This window comes from Sugiyamaella lignohabitans, chromosome B (assembly GCF_001640025.1).
Source record: "Sugiyamaella lignohabitans strain CBS 10342 chromosome B, complete sequence".
Taxonomy (NCBI): domain Eukaryota; kingdom Fungi; phylum Ascomycota; class Dipodascomycetes; order Dipodascales; family Trichomonascaceae; genus Sugiyamaella; species Sugiyamaella lignohabitans.
This window is the reverse complement of record NC_031674.1, coordinates 3,061,373-3,084,154: the sequence shown is the minus strand read 5'-3', so window position 1 is coordinate 3,084,154 and position 22,782 is coordinate 3,061,373. Positions and strand designations below refer to the sequence as shown.

The 22,782-nt window shown below is 41.8% G+C and overlaps 9 protein-coding genes across 9 annotated transcripts; 4 read left to right on the top strand and 5 right to left on the bottom strand.

Moving 5' to 3' along the window:
- Positions 1-2,440: 2,440 nt before the first annotated feature.
- On the bottom strand, positions 2,441-3,337 carry ATP12 (Atp12p; the record flags this gene model as incomplete). Its single annotated transcript, XM_018880018.1, has 1 exon — positions 2,441-3,337. The coding sequence occupies one exon, from the start codon at positions 3,335-3,337 to the stop codon at positions 2,441-2,443; it is 897 nt and encodes a 298-aa protein (XP_018737878.1).
- Positions 3,338-3,618: 281 nt separating this feature from the next.
- On the top strand, positions 3,619-3,954 carry AWJ20_3027 (uncharacterized protein; the record flags this gene model as incomplete). The annotated part of the gene is made up of 1 exon (XM_018880017.1): positions 3,619-3,954. One exon carries the CDS (start codon positions 3,619-3,621, stop codon positions 3,952-3,954), a length of 336 nt encoding a protein of 111 aa, XP_018737877.1.
- A 144-nt stretch (positions 3,955-4,098) lies between these two features.
- Positions 4,099-5,040, bottom strand: ATG27 (Atg27p; the record flags this gene model as incomplete). Its single annotated transcript, XM_018880016.1, has 1 exon — positions 4,099-5,040. One exon carries the CDS (start codon positions 5,038-5,040, stop codon positions 4,099-4,101), a length of 942 nt encoding a protein of 313 aa, XP_018737876.1.
- A 2,024-nt stretch (positions 5,041-7,064) lies between these two features.
- Positions 7,065-9,221, bottom strand: CTF18 (Ctf18p; the record flags this gene model as incomplete). Its single annotated transcript, XM_018880015.1, has 1 exon — positions 7,065-9,221. The coding sequence occupies one exon, from the start codon at positions 9,219-9,221 to the stop codon at positions 7,065-7,067; it is 2,157 nt and encodes a 718-aa protein (XP_018737875.1).
- Positions 9,222-9,516: 295 nt separating this feature from the next.
- CKA1 (casein kinase 2 catalytic subunit CKA1) lies at positions 9,517-10,200 on the bottom strand (the record flags this gene model as incomplete). The annotated part of the gene is made up of 1 exon (XM_018880014.1): positions 9,517-10,200. One exon carries the CDS (start codon positions 10,198-10,200, stop codon positions 9,517-9,519), a length of 684 nt encoding a protein of 227 aa, XP_018737874.1.
- A 1,536-nt stretch (positions 10,201-11,736) lies between these two features.
- On the top strand, positions 11,737-14,484 carry MET18 (Met18p; the record flags this gene model as incomplete). The annotated part of the gene is made up of 1 exon (XM_018880013.1): positions 11,737-14,484. One exon carries the CDS (start codon positions 11,737-11,739, stop codon positions 14,482-14,484), a length of 2,748 nt encoding a protein of 915 aa, XP_018737873.1.
- Positions 14,485-14,581: 97 nt separating this feature from the next.
- AWJ20_3022 (uncharacterized protein) lies at positions 14,582-15,493 on the bottom strand (the record flags this gene model as incomplete). Its single annotated transcript, XM_018880012.1, has 1 exon — positions 14,582-15,493. The coding sequence occupies one exon, from the start codon at positions 15,491-15,493 to the stop codon at positions 14,582-14,584; it is 912 nt and encodes a 303-aa protein (XP_018737872.1).
- Positions 15,494-16,573: 1,080 nt separating this feature from the next.
- On the top strand, positions 16,574-18,556 carry OPY2 (the record flags this gene model as incomplete). Its single annotated transcript, XM_018880011.1, has 1 exon — positions 16,574-18,556. The coding sequence occupies one exon, from the start codon at positions 16,574-16,576 to the stop codon at positions 18,554-18,556; it is 1,983 nt and encodes a 660-aa protein (XP_018737871.1).
- A 2,108-nt stretch (positions 18,557-20,664) lies between these two features.
- On the top strand, positions 20,665-22,605 carry TKL1 (transketolase TKL1; the record flags this gene model as incomplete). The annotated part of the gene is made up of 1 exon (XM_018880010.1): positions 20,665-22,605. The coding sequence occupies one exon, from the start codon at positions 20,665-20,667 to the stop codon at positions 22,603-22,605; it is 1,941 nt and encodes a 646-aa protein (XP_018737870.1).
- Between the last annotated feature and the right edge of the window lie 177 nt (positions 22,606-22,782).

Genomic DNA, 22,782 nt, shown 5'->3' with positions numbered 1-22,782 from the left:
CGGCTGGTCTTGGTATTACATTTGGAAACCTACCGCCTTCTCCCCCCGCAGATGGGTTGTTGCCAAAACCTCCCTCTATGAATCGGTTGAGTGTACCGCTAACACCATCGTTAATGGACCAACTCAAAGAGTTCCTTGACCCAGAATTTGAGGCAACTGATGTCCCAATAGACGATACACCAGTACTATCAAACAAATCAAATAGTTTATCCACAGACCGCCTCAAGAAAGCTCAACAGACTAGAAAAGAGATCGAGAAGGAAATCTTTGAGAAAGAACAGAAACTAATTCAAATTCGAAGAGAAAGCGAAGCAGAGGAGGCTGAGAAGACCGTTCAACTGCCAACTCCGGAGACTACACCAACTAAAAATGTCGGCTTAGCTGAAATTGTTCCCACTAAGCGAAAGCAGGTTGCTCGCAAGGCCGTCCAAGGAAATAATACAAGCTCTCTTTATCTTTCCATGTCAAATGCTTCACTTGAAAAGTTAAGTGCCAAACCTTCATCGGCCCCACCTGAAATTCCTCTCCCCGTTCTTAACGAAAAACGACGATTAGTACTATCTCCAAGTGATGAGGCCAGCATTATTTCAACCGATAAACGGCCGCTTCTTTCCAACTCTAGAGATGTTAGCCCGTCCGAAGAAAATGAGGCAGTAAGAGCTAGAAATATGTTACTACGAAGAGGATCTGGCAGTCCTAGAGCTGGTAACAGTAGAATGGTTAATTCAATGTATGTCTTAGGGACCAATGATGATTCTGATGATGAGAGTGACAGTGGCGACTCTCCAAGTATACCCCGCTCCAATTCAGATAATAACAACGTAAGTTCTATGTCATTACCTTTGACGGCTAGAGACCACGTTAGTAATGGTAATCCGTCGTGGTCACCGAGTAATCGTGAGATTCCATCATTTGGAGATGATATTGCGAGGATTCCTGCTCAAGAGTCGTCTAATTCGAAACTTCAGGGTACACCACTTACACCGAAGTTCAATGGAACTTCAAGATTTGTAAGAAAGGTATCTGGTAGCCTGAAGAAAATAATCAAGAAAGGCAAAGGGAACAAGATAGAATTTGACATAATCGGCTTGACTCCGCCACAGGAAAACGAGAGCTTTCATGATTCTACTGTTCAAGACATATTAGCATCTCCATCTCCTGGCCCTCCAGTCGTCCAGGAGATGTCTCCAGCACCTTCTCCCAAACTTCCTACTGCTATATATGAGGAGTCCAATAATTCGACCATAGAGGAAGGAAGTGTATCAAGCATGTCTTTTAGGTCCTTACCGCGGTCAAATCAGTCATCTTCCAACTCGATCAGCCTTGAACAAGCACCAGCCTGTTCTGTTCAAGAATTCTGGAATCGTAAAAAGGCAGAAAACGGAAGCATTACTCTCTTTCGGGGTAATTCCCTCATTTCCACTTGGAAGGACGGTAAGTGGGTATCCTTGACTGCTAATAAGGAGTTCTCTACCCAAGTAGATATGAATGGTGAGGGTGCAGTGATTCTGGCTGGGCCAAGCACCAACGTTGCAGTGCTGGAATTGAATTTACTTCCAAGCCATGAAGTTCGTAGATCGACAGCCCATGATATTCAAATCAAATCTCCGAATAGAACTATCATGTTCCGTATTAAAGATGTGGAGGCCGCGGAGAAGTTCTGGGCTGCAATTCGTAAAGACCTAAAGAATCAACCCTTGTTTAACAGTGTCAATGAAAGCCATCTCCATGGTCCGCCCAGTTTAAATGATAGAGATTCGTCTCTTGGAAGTCTTTCATCAGCTGTGGCGACCCAAAACGGGGCTCAATTCCAACAGTATACGCTTCGCCCACCATTGATTGCTCCTAGAAGTGGCTCCCCATCTCCTGTTTCAGGATCTCCCACAAGCACAGAATTTCCTTTGCATTTACCGTTTGTTCCTTCTAAGCTCAATCCAAATACGTCCAGTGGTAGCCCTATATCTGACGGTGCTGAGTTACTCTTATTGAACAACCTAAGATGCAAACTAATTCAAAAACTGGAAGACGGACAATGGCCAGAGGATGGACAATTGACAAGACTTAGCGTATATTCGGTTCCTAATTCGACTTCTAAAACGATTCTTGTCAGGGAGATCAGTAACTTGCCAGACCCTATAATATACGAGAAGGATATTAGTGGGACGTTTTTTAAGCGAGTTGGCAAAGTAGGTATCTCTCTTCGACTTGTAGGACAGTCGGATAGTGACATCACTAATTTATTACAATTCAAAGGCGAGAAAGAAGCGTCATATGTCTTTGAGCTTCTCACCAGTGACCAACTTATCTCATAATATACATATTTATTTTTATATACAACAAAGATCCTAATTGACCCACTTGCACTCGAATTCACAAATGATTTGCATTAATTCTCAGATTTTCACAACTATTTACAGTAGCCAATATGGTTACAAGCGCCCTATTTGGCCAAAATATAAGCGCTTCCTAGCAGCCTTCGAATATCAGCATGTTCAACATCATGGGTATCCTCAACTTCACCCCATTGTTCGGTTTGAAAAGTTGTTTCCAAATTAACAAGCTTAGCTACTTCGTCGGGCGTTCTTTTATGCGTAACAATATTCATACCAGCGATTAGGGACTTTGCAGCTGTCGTTGCCCTTTCCAAAGCAGTGAACTGCCAAATGTCCAAAGACCTTAACCAGTTTTCAACCTTTTGACGGGTTTCTAGAGATTGTTTGCTACCGAACAAGGTGGTTTCACTATCTAATACATTAAGCTTTACGTCCCAAAACTTTTCTGCTTCCTTAATAACGGGCCAGTAAAGCTCTTCCTGAGCTGGTCTCAATGTTCCATCGCAGTCCTTATGCGGAGCGAAAGTAATCAAAGTATCAGTATCCAAATATGGCAGCAGTAATTCAATCGTACGATCAATCTCCTGTACACCCTCCGGAGAGTATTGAAGATCAACGGCCCTTGAAGCAAGACCCGTAATCGGAAGATTATGTCTTTTAATTTTCAAGTTCGACAGCAACGACCATTCTTGGGCAATTAAGTGCGCCAATGCTGCACTGCTTTGTTTATATTCGGGTACCACCAAAGGAAATCCCAAGGGGGTTTTAATAGGTTTTGAATCTAAAGTTATAACGTGACCTGATAAGCCATCCTCGCTTCCTTGATATTGTGACACTCCCACTTTAGTCCAAAACTTTTCAAGGGTTTTTTCAAGTCTATTTGTCTCAGTGAGAACATTAGACTCAGGGGTAGAATATGCCCGAATGGACAGAGTAGTTCCAACAGTCCTGCTAGACGAGCTTCTTAACCCTAGTCTGACGAAATTTCGATGAAGGCTATACATTTTTCAATTTGATCTGAATTGGCATTAGTACGCAGCAGTGCAGTTGTAGAGATATAAAATGGTGAACATGCATAACGTGCTCTTTTTGTACAACCAAGTCCTAAGCCGTTTGGCTAAAGTATCGAACTTATCTGTCTACTGTGGATCAAATATATTCAAAATGTCGTCAGCTGAGATTCAAAAGGTGAGTAAACCCACAGAAGGCTTGCATTATTGGCCCTGTTCATTGTAATTGTCAGATATATACAGATAGTGTTAGAAGGTGTTCTAACTATCAGATTATGGCTGAGGTGGAAGAGAAATACGCTCGCACCCAGGCTGATTTGCAATTAGTTCACTCTCAAATCGGATCCAAGAAGAGAGAGATTAAACTCATTGAGGCAACTACTGCTCAATTAAAGGAACAAGTATCTGATCCAGAAAGTACGACTGTGTGGAAAGGCATTGGTAAAATGTTTGTTGCAACCGATGCTGGAGTTTACACTAGGTCACTTGAAAAGGAAAAGAAAGACGTAGAAGAGCAGATTTCTGCTCTTGGAAAAAAGCAGCAATACCTTGAGAATACGTTTAAAAATGTCAATAATGCGATCAGCGAGCTAATGAGCCGTAGTAATTAATATTGCAATAAACGAGCTCCTTCACCCAGTATTTCTGATATGGTTATTACATGGTCTGGGCAGAGCCCGGAGGCACCAGAAATAAACTATTACTGGGAAAACAAGAACTTGAAACACGTTACGAATCAGATTTATTACATAGTACTAGACAGCGCTGTATCCGCCCCGAGAAGTGCCTCCTGCAAAAGTATTCGCAATCTTTTTGGCAAAATCCCGCACAAGATAAGGGATATCCCGAACTGCATCAGAATGTGGCAGAAGTTCTACTCCAGATAGACCATATCTGTTATAATTAATCCAAGCACTCCCCACCACGTAGGCAGAAAAGCCTAATACAATGAGAATAAACAGCCAAGTAAACCAACCCCAACTCTGTCCAGAAGTATCCTCTCTATTGTCATCATTTCCACCTTTATCCTTATCGTCATGACCATCCTTATCACCGCCTTTATCTTTATCATCATTACCGTCCTTATCCTTATCATCATTATTCCCATCTTTATTCTTGTCTTTATCTCCTCCGTCGTCACTTAAAGGACAAGCTTTTGGAGACGACCATTTGAGCTTTAGAGTCTTATCATCCCACGACACAAACTCCAGCTTATCTTTATCATTAGAATCATTATCAACACAATAAAAGTCGATATCCGCTTTCAAATCTTTAGAGTCTCCCCAAGATCCACCCGAAAGCGACACACTAACTCCACGATTTCCATCAATTTTAGAGTATTGTGCCCCAGATTCTAAACCGTCGAAGTCTCCAGTGACAGGAATAACCTGGCTAACAACAGTGAGATCATCTTTGGGAATTGTCAGGGTCTGAACTCCACATATCTGACTTCCTTTGGGACAAGTATTTTCGGGGAGTTTCTTGATATCTAGTTCATTACAAGGGTCGATATACCAAGTCGTGTTTGTAAGAGAAGGTGGAGTATTGTGTGAATATGAAACACTGCGAGGCCCGCTCAGTTCACTTAAATCGAATGACTTTCCATCAAACCTTGGCTTACAATGAAATAGTGCATTTACAGGTTCAGCCGCCAATGAAATATACGTGGCTACCACTAAAGAATACCAGAGTTCCATCTTTCCTGACAAAAAATTAGATCTACCTCGATAAACTAGCTTGAGCTTTGCAGTAAACAATTAGGATCCTCTTTCAAGACCTCCAAAAGAAATAGAAATAAAATAGTGGTCAATTGTAGAATTCAAAGAGTTTACAGGGGTGATAAATTTCAGCTGATTCCCTTTTTTTGACTGATGGTATTGGTTCTAAAAATGAACTTGATGTGATGGCAACGAAAGCTATTTTGGAGGTTTGCCCGATTAATTCTACGATTTACTGAGAGTTATATTCGCACGGCTGCCGATACAGAACCGAACTCTCCGTTTGAAGTTCGCCGGTTCGATTCCTGCACTGTGCGCCTGCCTATCTTTAAAATTCCACATTTGCTATCCTAAACAGTGGACGTGCCAAAACACAGTACAGAATCTAGAGGATTAAGGGAAATGAAGATAAATATAGCTTAAGGTCAATGATCAGCTCATTCTGAGAAGAAAGCATATACAATATATACGGTTTACAACAAAGAATCTTGGATACCAGGATTTCCTATATCAGTATCCCAATGCCAGCAGGATCATTTCCATATCGACATAGGCTCGTAGTTTTTGGCGCATTATCTCTAAGGATTTCGTCTCGTCTTCTCCCCTTAGACCTTCCCAAAAGATTGCAACTGAAGAGTTGAGCTTAGGTAATCTTTTGCGTTCAACCAGCGCCTCAGCGTGATGCCAATCTTGACTTGAACAGTATGGTCCCAGGCAGAAGAACAAGTATATAGCAACACATTCGTCGCGGTTGCTACCAAAAGGGATAGCTCGATAGTATTTTTCAAAGAAAATATGGGGTCGGGCCTCAAGTAGGTTTCTCAAGTCTTGTCTTGCTAGTTCCATGTTACGGTATTAGAGTGTAGTGAGTATTGTGGTATGTATAAATAACGATAAAAATTTTTGACTGCTTTTTATAATACAATTGATATATCACTTCTCGAGGAAAATATGAGACCTATCGACTTACTTAGACTATCCCTGCTACATATGCACCCCCTGAAAATACTCAACTTGGTCATCCTAACCCACCCTAGTTCGACTGGTCGTGACAGACAGATATGTAGCAAGCCTACCACTGCTTCCCTTGTAAACACTCATAAATCAGGGCTTTTCTTATACCAAAAAATTGGTCTGTGGAAAAATTTGGATCAACTCTATTATTCGGTGACTACAGTTCCAAGGCCATATGCTCGTCAAGTATTATAAAAGCGCTTCAGTTCCTTGTTAGTTCTAATAATTGGTATGTAATCTCCTGCTCCATTATAAATCACGATGAAGAGTATGACCACCAACTAGTGGCGACTGGAACTGAGCAAAACAGATATAATTAATTTTGCTCAAAATGCTTTTGGGATTTAGACTCAATGAATGGAACATCGGGATCATCGGTTATATTGGATAGATTTATATCGAACCAGAGCTAGTGAATAACAAACTTCCGAGTATATAGAGTTGTAAAATTTGCTAGGTGATATATGACTCCACACTCGAGATGAGTCACATTGGGATTCAACAGCACGGACTAATAGCATAATCTATACATGGTCAATAACGACTAGCAAGCTTGCCATAAATCGAGCCAAGAAATATCTTTTCGTACAGCGTTTGAAAATCCTTCAGCATACTGGACCCAAACTCGCTGATGGACCGCACTCGTAGTTTTGCTGTCGGCAACACATGGGATATTGTCGGAGTCTGCAGATTCGGCTGAAAGCGCACGGCCAAAAAAGTCCGTTGTAGTGAGTTTTCTGGAAAGTCTCGGAGGTTCAACCTTTTGACGCTTCTCAACCGACTCCTCGATTTCATCACCTTTCAAAGTTCTCTTTTCTCTGGCTGCCCGATTCTTATGCCTCCTACTGATAACCTCATCCAAAAGCCTTTCTCGCAGAAGATACTTTCCAACGCTTTGGCGATCTTGTTCAGCTTGGTCAAAAATAGCTAGTTTTTGGATAGGTCTATAATATGTTAGTTTTCAGTCTGTAGCATGAACACAAAGTTACTTACGGGTCAATTCTGTATGCAAATGCACCGCTCTCGAGCTTATCCTTAAAAAAACGAAGACTCAAATCGATCATGGCTTTGGCACTGTTCGCTATTTTCTCTTGATCTATACCTTGTAGAGTCACACCGGATGATATATGTGTTTTGATTTCAGGAGAAACAATCTTCAAAGCGTATGGTATTAATTCGATGGCTATTTCATCCTTTTTGAACATTTGTCGAATATGATTGTTACCTCTTTCAAGAATTTCGTTAACTAGTTGCTCATTCTCCAAATGTGCTTCTCGTGTGTCACTATTCGATTGGACCAGCTGGTCCCTTGTATTCGACATAGAACTAAAATTTTCATAAAATGCTTGTAGCGGGTGTGCCAAATATTCTCCTAGCTGAGTGTGCTGAGATCCATATATTCCTGAGTTCAATTGTTCATAGAAGTATAACCATTCACCAATCGCACTAGGCTTGCGTAACATATCATCATGATAATGGACCCTTGGGTAAAGAGAAAATGTGCCAGAAATCATTTTGTCATACTCCCCATTTGTGTAAATTTCCCTTAAAATGGCTCTTGCCTCCTCATTCTTCGGCACCCCGTCTTTCCTCTGGAACAATCTATTTGCAATTTTGGACCAGCTCTTGTTAGTATCTTTTCGAAAGACTCTTTCAGAATTATCTGGCTCGTCAATTAGCCCTCCAAATTGAAGCATGTTTAAACTGCTCCGAAGATCACCATCTGACGTGTTTACAATTTCAGCCAGTATGTTAGTATCAAGCTTTATGCCTTCTGCCAGACAGATTTCTCTTAATCTCGTAACAACTGCGCTTGGGGCCGACTTGGTATAGTGAACGACTTCTGCAAATGGCCGAAGATTTCGTAAACTGCTTGCATATACATCGTTACAAACGGCGATAATTGGACGTAAGAGAAGTTTAGACCTTTTCTTTTTTCCTTTGTGATTTGGTTTCGAAGCAGTATTTTCAATAGAGTCCATAGCTTTCTGGTCTGCAGTGATCAGGTCAATCAAAACACGAATGAACCCAGATTCAGCGGCACCCTCGATCTCATCTGCAATGATGCAAACCGGTTTTCGAGAGCTATCAATTCTGTGGCTCTCAACAGCACTTATAATCTTTTCACGAACAATCTGTCCTGAACGTTCATCACTAGCGTTGATTTCCAACACATCATAGCCTGCTTGCTTCGCTAAAACATGAGCAATTGTTGTCTTACCAGTACCAGGGGCACCGTGTATTAAGAGTACTTTTTTATTGGGCCTTCCAAAGCGATCCCGACGAAGAACATCGGATTCAAGTTGTTCATGTGGGGGAAGGGGCGTACGAAAGACGACATGTGACCACGAAACAAGCCATTTAAGTAGATGACGATGCGTTTTTTCGGGCCCCATGAGATCGACCCAACGTTTGGGCCTCCATTTTTCAGAAAGGAGAATATCACTGCATTTCTGCTTCGCTTTAGAAGGAAGGGGGAGGTTTACAGAGGACTTCACAATCTCAGACTCTAATCTCACAGATTGTAGAAGACTATGAATAGGGATACCATAATGGTTCCTTTCTGATGATGTAGATTGTGCTCCTGGACTCCTTTCTTTTCTTGTAAATTCTACCTTTTTCCCAGTTGAAAGAGTGGTTTGATAGGTGGAGTGATAACCTACATCGGAGCCTAAGGACGCTCCTTCATTGGAGTGAGGTGAGATCAAACTCGATGTGACGCTCTTCTCTAACACAGATATAGTTTCAAGCGATGGCACAGCATTAATTAGTGGAGCTGATGCCATAGTATCAGTAAATAATACGGAGTTACTGACATCTTCTTCTATCTCCTTACTAGAAGCAGCATTGGAGTCAAACAGAGATGACGCTGCTATTTCAAGGCTGTCTTTTGAATCTACTTCGCCAAGATCTAACTGACCAGATTCAACACTGATTTCAGATCTTCCCAACAGACTCGAACTATTAATATCTGGAATATTATTTTCATTGTTATCCAATTCTTCAGAAACATAACTCTCATCCTGTGAGCTTACTGGTATAGATGAGAATAGAATTGAGTTTGTAAGATCGCTATAATCCACCGCGTCTTCTTCATAGTTGAGTTTACTTTCAAGGCTTGCTACACTTCGGCTAAAGGCTTCCATTATACCATTCACCTAAAGCCGCCAAATTAGATTTTAATAAAAAATAAAGATTGGTAAAACAAGTAATCATTTAATTGTCTGAATATGTATATAACTGCCTTCGCGTGTCTAACGCGTTTAATGAGTGTTATGCATAACCCTTGCCTTTATCGATAACGATGCAGATCTGATATCTTAACTCATCCGAGAGGAAACGAAGCCTGACTATAAGTAGTCCACCCCAGAAGAACCTAAAAGATCAATATATTACAAAGTACATACAAACTATAAATAAAGATGATAAATTAATGATAGGCTACTCCTTCATATCAGCATCGCCATCCGTAACCGAATCTGTGGCCATTACGCCGGGTGGTGTGGCCGCAACAATGACATCATTACCTTCACCAGTCGTTGCCAAGTAATCTCGTACAACTTTGAAATAAGGATGCTCCATCGATTCTTTCGCAGTCAATCGCTCTTGATGGTCATAGCGAAGTATCTTTGTCAGAAAATCAAATAACTCGTCGTTTGTTAGGTTCATATTTTCGCTATTAACAAACCTTTCCCAGGGCCTTTTAGGATATGTGCCAAAATCATAATAGTCTTCGCTGAGCTCTAAACCGTACTTTTCTAGATAAACATCCAATTCATCCGTCCCTAGAACCCTAGCTATCTTCACCAACTGATCAGTATTGGAGTTTCCATGAAAAAAAGGTTCCTTCTTAAAGACCATTGACGCCAGCATGGCGCCAAAACTCCATAGGTCAAGTGAATAGTCATAATATTCAAAATCCACAAGGAGTTCTGGACCCTTGAAATAGCGAGATGCCACTCGAACATTATAAGCAGTACGAGGATGGTAAAACTCAGCGAGCCCCCAATCTATCAGTCTTAGCTTTCTTTTCGCATGGTCAATCATGACGTTATGTGGCTTGACATCTCGATGCATTATACCCCTTGAGTGGGCAAAATCCAACCCTTTGAGCAACTGATACATGTAATAACGGATATCAAAGTCCGTTAAGGTCGGATACAGAGTCCGGAAGTCCGTATTGTCCACTTCTTCAAATATTAGCGCTGGAGTCTTGCTCTAACCAAATGTTAGTTATATACTGAGATAAATGAAGCACAGACTGTCCACTTGATAATAAAGTGTTATTGAATTTCACCTTGGTCGCAGCTGACTGCTAAGAATAAGAATATCCCCATACGCATTGGTTACTTACATCTGAATCACGAACAATATCATAAAGCTGAATTATATTTGGACCCTGGCTAAGATTCATAAGAATTTTTACTTCTCGCTTGATTTTCTTACGCTTAATAGGTTTAAGTACTTTGATCACTACAGGTTTAGGCGTAGTGACATCGATGCCTTCAAATACTTCGGAATATCGCCCGCGGCCAATCTTTCGAATAATTTCATAGTCCTGCTGTCGTCCCCAAACGAAGACCATATCATCTATCTCGTCAGTAACCGACCTTGCCTCGTAGATTATAACAATTCTCATGGTACTTACCGTATTCATAATATGACTTCTTCTGTTCGGCATTATAATTGCTGTATACTCTTGATGTCGTGATAAGCATTTTACTTTATGGTCGCTCAAACTTTGAGTGTGCTATCCTAGGATTCGAGAATTGTAGTGACCAGTTGACCAAATAGACAACCACCACTGAGAGTCTCGCAATTAATCCGGTACCAAATAATTGGACAATAGTGAGTCAAAGCCTAATCGCTCACACAAGTTCGTTACCAGCTGTCGTCGGGTCCAAATAATAAAATGCAATTGATTTAAGTCTGTTACGGCGTAATGTTGCAGTAAAACCTGAATGAGATGTAGCGATGATGATAGTAAGTGATAACCAAATGGGCACATTGAACAAGCAGCCCTTACAACAAGAGCAGCAGCATGTGGTGGGCAGTTGGGTGCACTTCACGGTGATCATTATGACAGCCATGCTGAGCAGGCAGTCAGCCGTACGGTGACAAGAAACTAACGAGAAACTCCCAACTGACTAAATTAGAGTTGCAACTGGATATCCAGTGGTTCTTTACTTTCATCAATTGTTTTTGCTTGATCTAGAAAAATGTCTAGCTCCAAGGACACTGGGAGTCTCGTCAACTTTTATATGACATTGGCGGAAGACAACCTAGATGAAGAGAAGGAGAGTGTGATGCAAATAGCTGCCAGTATGTCATTAAGTGTGAGGATTGAGATCCTACATCAAAACTAACTTTATAGATGTCGAGAATGACGAAACCAGTCTGGTCGATCTAGTTCAACTTCTAGGAGAATATTTAACTCAAGAAAATGGGCAAACTAGGGCTAGAGCTACAAACTGCTTGTCGGGTATATTGACCAACTTGGCAAGGGATAAGTTAACTAAGCAACAATTGACTGTACTGTCCAGTTTTCTTTCCGACCGAATTGAGGATGATGACTCGCTTCCCCAGGTATTAGAGGCTCTGAACGCTGTGCTGAAAATGACTCTGTTTGGTATTGCTAACGTTAGCGGGATACTAAAAAGCATGAAAGAAGGCATCAACATGAAAAAGCATAGCCAGAATACAAGATATTTGGTTTTCGACTTACTGAGCTCAATATTGGAGAGGTTCCATGAAACTGGTAAACTGGACGAAAACGAATTTATTGAAACATACATTTATCTTACCAGCGGAGAGAAAGATCCTAGAAATTTGCTAGCATCGTTCAAGATTTCTCACGGAATCTTGGCCAATTTCGGCACAAAAGTGCTGAGCCAGCACAAAGAGGATTTATTCGATGTTGTTTTTTGCTATTTTCCTATTACATTTGAACCACCAAAGAACGATCCGTATGGAATTACCAGTAAAGACCTGAAAGATGGGCTTACCATGTGCATTGTTGGAAGTGATGTATTAGCAAGTGAGGCATTCCCCGCACTCATTGAAAAACTAAACTCCACTTCTCCAACAGTGAAACAAGACGCATTGACTATGATCAACTCCTGTCTTGAGAACTACAGTGGTAGTAGCCTGAGATCAAATGGTCTCTGGAAAGATATTTGGGATGGTATAAAATATGAAGTTTTGCATGGTAGTGATGAAGTTGAAACTGCGACTTTAGCCTTGGGTGCATTGATAAAGTTGGCTGCTTCCGTTGCCGTCTTTGATCAGAACGGTTTAGAAACCAGCGACGTTGAAATTGTTGACAGCTATCATAATGAGACGGTCCTCGAAAGTTCTAGTAATGGCAATGACGTTGCTACCAATGTTCTGAACGAGCTTTTGACTCAGGTTAAAAATGAGACAAAAGACAAATTAGAAGAACCCCAATCAAAACTAGCCTTACCGGCTGGAACTTTGATTGCTGGAATGGCACAGGCAAATGTTGTTGCATTTGAATCGCTTAGCTCATTTGCAGTGCCAATCTTACTGGAGGCTGTGCAATCATCATCAACGATTGATAGACAAGTGGGTGTCTTGACAATTCTCACCAAATTCCTAGTTTCTTCTGGAAGAATTGGAAGTAAGGATAATGCTGAGACATATGGTAATTCGTCGGTAGAGCCGCTCTTAGCACCATATAAAGATCGCATTTTCGAGTTTTTTTCACGTTCTCTTATGGGTTCATCAAAAAGTGAAACTAAACTACGTCTTCTTGCAGTCGATGGCCTAACAATATTAGCTCAACTTCCTGGCCTTCTTGCTAGCGATGAGATTGGGTTGATTATTCAGTATCTGAACAATATTGTCCTAAAAGAAGAAGACGACGAATTATCAGAACGAGCACTGTTGTCTTTGGTTAAAATGACAAATTTTGGTAAACAGGACCAGATCATAAATATCACATTTCCTACATTTCTGGCATCTCTACCGGAGGATTATTACATGTCAGCGGAAACATCTCTCGAGGTGCAAAAATCACCAGAGTATGTTCTTTCAGCACTTGCAAGATTGTCCACTAGTCGTCCTATTTTTGAAGTCCTTAGCGTTCGACTATTGGGTAAGCTTGAAGTCATTCGTAGCGTCAAATATATACATGTCATCCTGTTGACACTACTATCGGCATTACGTAAGCTATCGGATCAAGATGATTTGTCCTTTTATTTTGAAAAGTTTGTTCCAAAGTTGATCTCAAAACTGGTCTCACCAACAAGCACCTTGAAGGACGATCAAACTGTTGACACAGTTGCTCAAATCGTGGCGTATACAGTTCAACGAGTAACCGCCACACAACAACAACTATATGTAAATGAAATTTTTGCATATTTCAACGGTAGTGGTGAATATTCGACTTTGGTTGGATCTGAGCCTGTGCAAAGCTTTTTGAGTCCCGAGGCTACCCCATCCAATCTGGTAAGTTTCCTCACTACGACGATATCTCCTGTTGATCCAAAAGTCCAACTACCAGTTGATAAGCTTAGTTTGATCAAAACTTTAATCGAAGTTGTGGCAAAGTCCAAATCTGTTTTTGAGAGAACCGGCTATCTTCGGTTCATTGCCTTGATTACGAACAAGTATATTGAGGCCGACAACCAACTGAAAAAGGTACATGATTCGCTACTGTCAGAAGTGGAGACAAGAGCAGATGTGAATTCACTTGAGATTTTAACTTGGCTAGCCAAGGGTCTCTTGTTGCGCAATAGTTCTCTAGGTTACCAGATAGCTGACTCTTTGGTAAATTTGCTTAGCCAAGATTCTTTGACTGGTAGGTTTGCAGCAAGACTAGTAGCTGTCTTAGTCGCACATGATCGTATCCTGACTAAAGAAAACAAGCTAGTGATCCGCCAGCTATATAAACAAAAACTGTTTGCACTTATTTTGCCCAAACTTGTGGACGGATTCAAAGCCGGACATCAGCGAGTCAATTTCATGGTGGCTTTGTCAGGGCTCTTGCAATATACTCCGAGCACAATCATTACCCCACAACTTTCTAAATTCCTTCCTTTACTACTAGAATCTTTTGATATTCAGGATACTAAAGTACAGGAGGCCGCTATAAACACTATCATTGTCACATTGCATGAGGCAGCTGATACGTTTGCCCATCATATATCTACCATGATTCCAAAATTACTTAAGTTGTCGCAGGATTATCAGAAAAACTCAGCATCGGTACGCTCAGCAGCTCTGGTGTGCCTTGGATCATTTCCCAAAACGATATCTCTTGAGTATGTTTTGCCATATCGTAACATAGTTATTAAGGGGCTTAGTACTGTGCTTGATGACCCGAGACGGTCAGTTAGGGCTGACGCAGTGCTTTGTCGTCAATCATACTATGAACTGGGCCAATGATTGGTGTCCAGCTTTCCTTTTTTTTTGGATTTGGCTTAAGTTGTGGAAGTAATTAACTTGCATTATTGAACAAAATGTATAATTTGAATTGAATGCATTAGAATAATTGAAACTTTGTGAAGTTGCAGATATAGTTCTGTTCGAAGGTATTTACTGCGACCCTATAATAGTAGGCAGCGTCTTTTGGGGGCATCTTGAAAATAGCTAAGAGCAACTGATCGATGACTAAAGTCCAGTCTTTCACTATATGGGCCATTGGAAACCCCAGGCTTATCCCTGATCTTCGAAGCTGTGAAATGACCCGTTTAATGGCCGATAAGTAAAATTGTCGTGGAGTAAGCTTTGGAGTCTTGTTAAATGAAGTATTATCGTCGATCAGTCTTGCATCTGGATCGTATTCTTCATTGATATCAATATAGCTCGCCCACTCTGAATTTACTCTAGGATAAAATACAGAAGATCTATCAGGAGTGTATAGCAAAGGTATGACCTCCGTATGATTTGGCGAATTTTCGTACCAGACCATATACGGTTGATCAGTAATCATTGGTGAAATCGGGACGGCTCCATAATTCGTACACAAAGTTTCGGATTCACATAAGAATAGACCACCGACAAATGTATCAGGGTGGTAAAGAGGTGAGTCTATAGACGAGTATCTCATTCGCCGTGCAAGCTTAAAACAACCTGCTATTTCACTGGTGTAAGGAGTTTCTTCAATACAAAACGTTGAGTTCCAAGCGATCCAGCCGCCTCCGGTACTAATAGTGGTCACAAAATACTCACTTCCCCTCCAACAATATGAAATTCGCATCTCATATACTGTTTCCCATGGACGGGTTCTGGTCGCTGTCTGTCGAGACACTCGAAATCCTGTCCACGGCATGAAGATACTTGTAGCAGTGTTACATGCTGGTTCTATTAAACTATTGTGATACGGACTCTCAGCTGCGTGAATAGTAGTAACCACTGAGGTTATACACAATAGTTTCCAGAAATCCCGTACCATTTACACAAAATCTAATATAGGATCATTTCTATTATTACGGTGGACTCGTTTGTGTAAATAGCTAAACAATGTTAGGGTGTTTGAAACCCTAGTTCAAATAGATGTGCTCTGTAAACTGCTAGTATTAGTAGCTGGCTCCCTGTCAATCAGCTTGACCCTGAAACTCCAATTCAGGGGGTGGTGATCTGTGCGGTTGTAACCATAGAAACTCATGTAGTGGCCCACCCTAACTGCCTATCTGTACATTCTCTACCGTGCATAATAGGGGTTCACTTGAAACCACCCGCTACTTGCTAGAGTCAAGTGCCCAAACTCTAATAGTACACGGTCTCTATATTGACGCTTTTCAGATCGGTCAATCATCAGATAAGCATTTACATACCGTTTACGAAGAAGAAATATCATAATGTAAACAGCAGAACAATATAAAAGCATAACTTAAAATTGTGAGCTCGGATACATGCTTTATCTGTATACACTGAGTTTAATCGGACTGATTTTCACATATGGCAGCCATCATCCCACAATTTTTTTTCAATTTTGCACTATTGTATTCGGCAAAGAAAAGCGCTCGACATTTAAAAGCTAATAAAATGTTTTACTTCCACTTCTATATTTAGTCGCCTCCTTCTCAATGTACTATTAGCATCAGATCGCTTTGCTTAACGATATTATGTTCAGATCTACAGGGCCCCGTGCATGTTAAGTAATAACCTGTAGGGCAAGGGTGTGACGTTTTGCTAACTAGATTGTGGATTGTCACGTCACGTATGAACTTGCAGCGCTAAGCCGAAACGAGGGAAAATCTCCCGTTGGAATTAAAGATAGCAGCAGCATACCAGCATACGAAATTAGACTAACCCTACAGGCTGAAATTTATCCAACTTATCTTCTCCTGAAAACAACTCAAAAACAGTTATTAGCAACAATAAAATTTATGAGGTGAAACGAATAGTGCTGGTCATATTCTTTTTGCTTGGGATTTTTTTTTGTTTTTCGTCATTTCTTTTCAGATACAAGAAGTAGCATATCGTGTATTGACAAGGGGGGTCACTAAAATTCTAGTAAGTTAATAAGTCAATGGTATCTTTTAAGGGGCACTCACCAGGGGGATGTATATTTGCAGGTGAAGCTGGGGATATAGTCTTAAGCATATTAAATTTCTGGAGCGCTAATATGGGAAGACAGCGAGCCGAGCCAGATAGAACTAACAATAAGTTAGACAACGAGGTAATGTCGGGGATTTCGTTGACGCTGGGTCCAAGGGCATGCGTGTCTTGCCCTTCTAACCCACCTCAATGTAACTGTGCTCCAGATGAAAACTGTATCATCACACTACAATCATGTGAACAGTGTCCACAAGTTGTCTGTTCACCAAATACGACAGGTGGTGCAGCTGGTCCCAGTAGTACCAGCTCTGCTGGAGGTGGAGGTTCCCATGCAGGGCCCATAGCTGGAGGAGTAGTAGGTGGCTTAGCTGCTTTTGCTCTTATATTAGGATTCTTGCTATGGAAATTTGTATATAGCGCCAGTGCAAGACAAAAGCGCCAGGAGGAGTTGATGATGCTAAGTCAGGAGTACATGGAACCAAATGTCACACCCAATGTTGATGCCGAATCAGGCTTTTTTGAGAAGCAGCGAATGAGCAGGGATACAGGACTTGGCTCCTATGATACTGAAGGCAAATCAACTCGATTTTCATCAGTAACAATGAGTTCTATAAATACGGGACGTGGATCTAATATCATTCCAATTGCTTATATTCCCGGTGTCACAAGCAGGCAACAACTACAAGACCAGCAAATGACTGACCAATTCTTCAGTGCATCGGACATTCTGCGAGAATCTCAAATTAGTAACGAAGATGATATCCGATCTAGTATTGCCACAACTAATTATAGGGGGTCGGCATATGTACCGTCTGATGTTGTTACTGCAGTACCTATGAAACCCAACTTGGTGGAATTAAGTGGTGCAAACAAGCGAACCCTGGGCCCTACTAAGAATCCTGGACTTATGCTCAATACACAGGAAGCCCTGGGAGACAGAGACTCTGTACATAGTACCACCAGTGTCGCCTCATCGACAGTGCTCCACTCTGCTCAACAGATTATGAGAGGTGGTGCCAGATCTATTCGAATTGGCAAGGCCCAACCAGTGGGTCTTCAGTCACAGTTTATTGCAGAGGAGGATGAGAATGAAAAAGATCAGTCGAGCGGACGGCTGTCGGCAGCTTCCTCGCGAATCTCCAAAACTGCATCTCATATCTCGGCGGTGATCCAACGAACCGCCTCTAAAAGCAGTAGTTTGGGTGTTAGCAAGAGCGGTGGCGACCTGTCTAGGAATCCAACTAATTCCAGCAGTTCCAGCCAAGGTCTAGCGAGAAGCATAACGAGTCCTACTGGCTTCTCAACGGCGCCGATCGATCAATTAAATACAGGAATTGCAAAGGAAGTTGGCACTACATTGGGTAATACATCAGCAATTCTAGCGACAGTTAGCTCGACGTCTGGTACGTCATCTAATATGCCTTCTGCTCCGTTGTCCAACCCCTACACCACGGAATATGGAAATGGGTCCAATACTTCGCTGGACATTCGATTATCTACGACATCTGCTTTCGACATAGATTTACCTTTTCTAAAGAATGATCCAGAATCGGCATTAAATGGTGACTCTCAAAGCAATTCTGAGCTCGCTGTTTCTCGAGCGGTATCACGATCGTCTCGGTTCAGCCATAAGACTGGCAGAGAGTCTGTAGAGTATGTTGCTGATGACCTCCCTCAGGAGGCCTATCTATATGCCTCTTCTCCACACTTGCTTGGAGCTGGTGATAATGAACTGTCTGATGATGATGAGCTTCGACGAGCACCAGTTCAACAACAACAACAAAAACCGTCAGTCCAGCCCCACCATCAGCACCCATCTAATGGCTCTACCTTGTCTTACGCTTCGAGCTTGTCTGAACGGGCTCCTGAGTTTACAACACTTATCCGACCTAAGAGATCCGACTCACCAGAAGGTCGATCGAGCCCTTTTGACGACAAATACGAGCACAAGTAATGTTTTACTTGCGGTTCAACACTCAGAACGAACATTTTGCATTTGCCTTGGGCTATTTCTTTTATTGCATTTTATGCCGCCCTATTTTCTATGTTATAACTTCTTTTATTCTGTGCATTTGGCAACGATAGTATTGTTGCCAATGCTGATTTGTTCATTATTTTTTTTAGCCTTTACTGGTCTGGTATCAGTTGAATGGCAATTGCTATTTCATTCATATGAAAGCTATCTTGAATTTTCCTCCATTTATGATTCTATGTATTTACATCTTCATTATTTTTTAAAGCTTGTCTGTATGTTAGAAATATCTCTAGGATTTCTCGACCAATTGACTCCTGTTCATGTTAAAGAGTGCAGGCGGGAATCTAGCTAACAGATGTTCTGCGGGGCAACCGTTGTGCTATTTTGGTAACCTTCTGTGGTTAATTCTAACTTTACTTCTATAAAATTGTGGAGCTATCTTTTGTTTCATCAACGCTAGAAGATAGAACGAAAGAGATAACTAAACCCTTAGTAATTCCGAACTAAACTCTATTTGCTCTGTTCATCATGTTGTGCAGGTGCCTCCCGAGAGCTCCATGAACAGCCCCGTGCAAAAAGTGGTCCTTTATTTGTTGGGTATCAATCCTTTTATCAGGTCCCAACCTGCCAATTGGCTTCCTTTTCTGTGCCCACCAGTGGACAGATCATGTATGGCCGGCCCATGTAATGTGTGCTTTTTACCCCATGTCCCGTTACAGGTCGGAAAACTCCAATCCGGTTCTCTCTACCTCTTGCACCTGGGTAAGGGCTGTGCAGCATGGTGAGCTGTATTTAAGTGTGTATTACCGAAGATACCTAGAAAGTGCAGAAAGTTACATCGAAAGCTATAAAAGCAACTGTATTCGCAAGTCCTTGTTAAATAGACCAACTTGGACTTTTTTTTCCATATTCTTCACCTTTAAATTTTGAAATTATTTTCATTATTTATTAACAATTAATATAAAGAAACTCATAATGGCTACCTATAGTGCTGTTGACGAGAAGGCCATCAACACTATCCGTGTTCTTGCTGTAAGTATTAAACGATAACTCAAGGGACTGGTGGTTGAACAATGCTTTGAGCGGGGTCCACTTTGATCAATGCATTCTCTGGAGTTGGTTGGCAATTGACCTATCGAAATGGGGGTGTTACTTGATCCTAAGTTACTCACTTGTCATATAGAGCAACGGGATCAAATACGAGGGTGGGGTGTTTTGTGTGAAAGTGTTTATGGGGGTGCATTGAATTGCGAATGAAGTGAAAATGGGCATTAATATTAGGAATAATGAAGTTGTTAGGAGCTAGAATGTTATGATATCGAAATGGTGTAAAGATATTACGGAAACTCCGGAATATACCGGTTATGTTTTATACATGAATATAACCGAGCACTTCATTTCTTGGCTGGATTCATCCTAGATTGATTCACTTCTGTTAATCTATCATTGGGTTAATCAGTTGAATTTCTAACACGCGGCTCATCGGGAATGAAAGACTTTGTTTTGGGATTTGAGTCAATTGAGTCATTCTCCTGGTCGTTTCTCCGTTCTCGAAGAATATACTGCTCTCGCAGAGATGTCGGCAGCTGGTGATTTATCCGTATTTTTTCATTCCATACGTTTCTTCCAATGCACCCCATTATGCAATTTAGCAGTTAGGTGTGGTGGTATTTTCCCGGATCGCATACCCCAATTTATCCCACTGTTTGTTGAGCGGGGCCAGTCTCTGCAAGGAGATCGCGCGTATACATGCATGGAGCTATTGAATGGGGGTGGGTTGTTTGAGATGGTTGGTGTCTTAAGCAGCAGTTATTTTTCCGGCTAATTTACGATCTGGGGGCTGATAGGTGGGAGACCCCTCGGTACTCCAAAAGATGGGAACAATTTGCATGAATTGAAATTCCTTACCCTTGCATGTGTTATTTTTCACCCCACGCTTACCCCCTGAATATTGAGTGAGACCCCCACTATTTACATGCACGGGCTACAGATGCTTGTTCACAAGTCCTTTTGGTGTGGTTTTGATTACTAACTTGTAATAGGCTGATGTTGTAGCCAAGTCCAACTCTGGTCACCCTGGTGCCCCCATGGGTCTTGCTCCCCTTGGTCACGTTCTTTTCAAGAACTTCTTGAACTTCAATCCTAAGAACCCTAAGTGGGCTGGCCGTGATAGATTTGTTCTCTCAAACGGTCACGCTTGTGTCCTTCTATACTCTCTTTTGCACCTTTTCGGTTATGATGTGACTCTTGATGACCTTAAGAATTTCAGACAACTTGGTTCTCGTACTCCTGGTCACCCTGAGAATGACCTTTGTGGTGTTGAGGTCACCACTGGTCCTCTTGGTCAAGGTATTGCTAATGCTGTTGGTTTAGCTCTTGCTGAGTCTCAATTGGCTGCTACTTTTAACAAGCCCGGTTACGACCTTATTGATAACTACACTTACGCTATCTTCGGTGATGGTTGTATGCAAGAGGGTGTTGCATCCGAGGCTATGTCTCTTGCCGGTCACTTGAAGTTGGGCAAGCTCATTGCTTTCTACGATGATAACCACATCACCATTGATGGTGATACCAATGTTTCATTTACTGAAGATGTCTTGAAGAGACTCGAGGCTTATGGATGGCACACTATCTGGGTCAAGGATGGTAACACCGACTTGGCCGGTATCACTGCTGCTATTGAGGAAGCTAAGAAGGTAACTGATAAGCCCTCTGTCATCAAGGTCACCACCACTATTGGTTACGGTTCTAAGCAACAAGGTACTCACAGTGTCCACGGTGCTGCTCTTAAAAAGGATGATATTGTTCAACTCAAGGAGCAATTCGGTTTTGACCCTGAGCAGAACTTTGTGATTCCTAAGGAAGTCACTGAGTTGTATGCCCAGACCGTAAAGGCTGGTGCCGAGCGTGAAGTCGAGTGGAACAACTTGCTTTCCAAATACTCCAAGGAATTCCCTGAGCTTGCTTCTGAGCTTACTCGTCGTCTTAAGGGTGAACTTCCCGCTGGTTGGGAGAAGAAGCTGCCAACTTACTCTACTTCTGACCCTGCTATTGCTTCTCGTAAGCTTTCTGAAACTGTTCTTACTGACATTTTCGAAGTTCTTCCTGAACTTATCGGTGGTTCTGCTGATTTGACTGGTTCCAACTTGACTAGACCTAAGGACATCAACGACTACCAACCTACCCAAGACCCTGCCAGCGGTGACTACACCGGTAGATACATTAGATACGGTGTCCGTGAACACGGTATGGGTGCTGTTATGAATGGTATTGCTGCTTATGGTGCTTTCATTCCTTATGGTGGTACTTTCTTGAATTTCGTTTCATATGCCGCTGGTGCCGTCAGATTGTCTGCCTTGTCCCACCACCACGTCATCTGGGTTGCCACCCATGACTCCATTGGTTTGGGTGAGGATGGTCCTACCCACCAACCTATTGAGACTTTGGCTCACTTTAGAGCTATCCCCAACCTCCAAGTCTGGCGTCCTGCTGATGGTAATGAGACCTCTGCTGCCTACTTCAAAGCTATTACCAACAGCCACAGTCCTTCCATCATTTGTCTTTCTCGTCAAAACTTGCCTCAATTAGAAGGCTCTTCTGTTGAGAAGGCTTCCAAGGGTGGTTACACTTTGGTTGAGGCTGAGAACCCCGATGTTCTTATTGTTTCCACCGGTTCTGAAGTTTACATCGCTGTTGATGCTGTTAAGGAGCTTGCTAAGGAAGGAATCAAGGCTGGTGTCATCTCTTTGCCTGATTGGCATACCTTCAACCAACAACCTCAAGAGTACAGACTTTCTGTCTTCCCTGATGGTGTTCCAATCTTGTCTGCTGAAGTTATGTCCACTTCTGGTTGGCAAGCTTACTCTCACCAACAATTTGGTATTAACAGATTCGGTGCTTCTGGTCCTTATCAAGATGTTTACAAGTACTTTGAATTTACCCCCGAGGGGATTGCCAAGCGTGCTAAGGCTACTGCCGAGTATTACAAGGGCCAAACTGTCAAGTCTCCTCTCCACAAGGCTTTTTAATCTTGAAATGTGGGTTTATATGTAGTTATCTAAAATAATATTTATGATTTTCAAAGCGTTACCAGCAGGATATTAGTGAAAATTGCAAAGATATTGATTATGTACTTGCATATCTAAATTAAATACCCCTATTTAACCCAGACAATGAACTGCTGCACTATAAGCTGGCTATACACA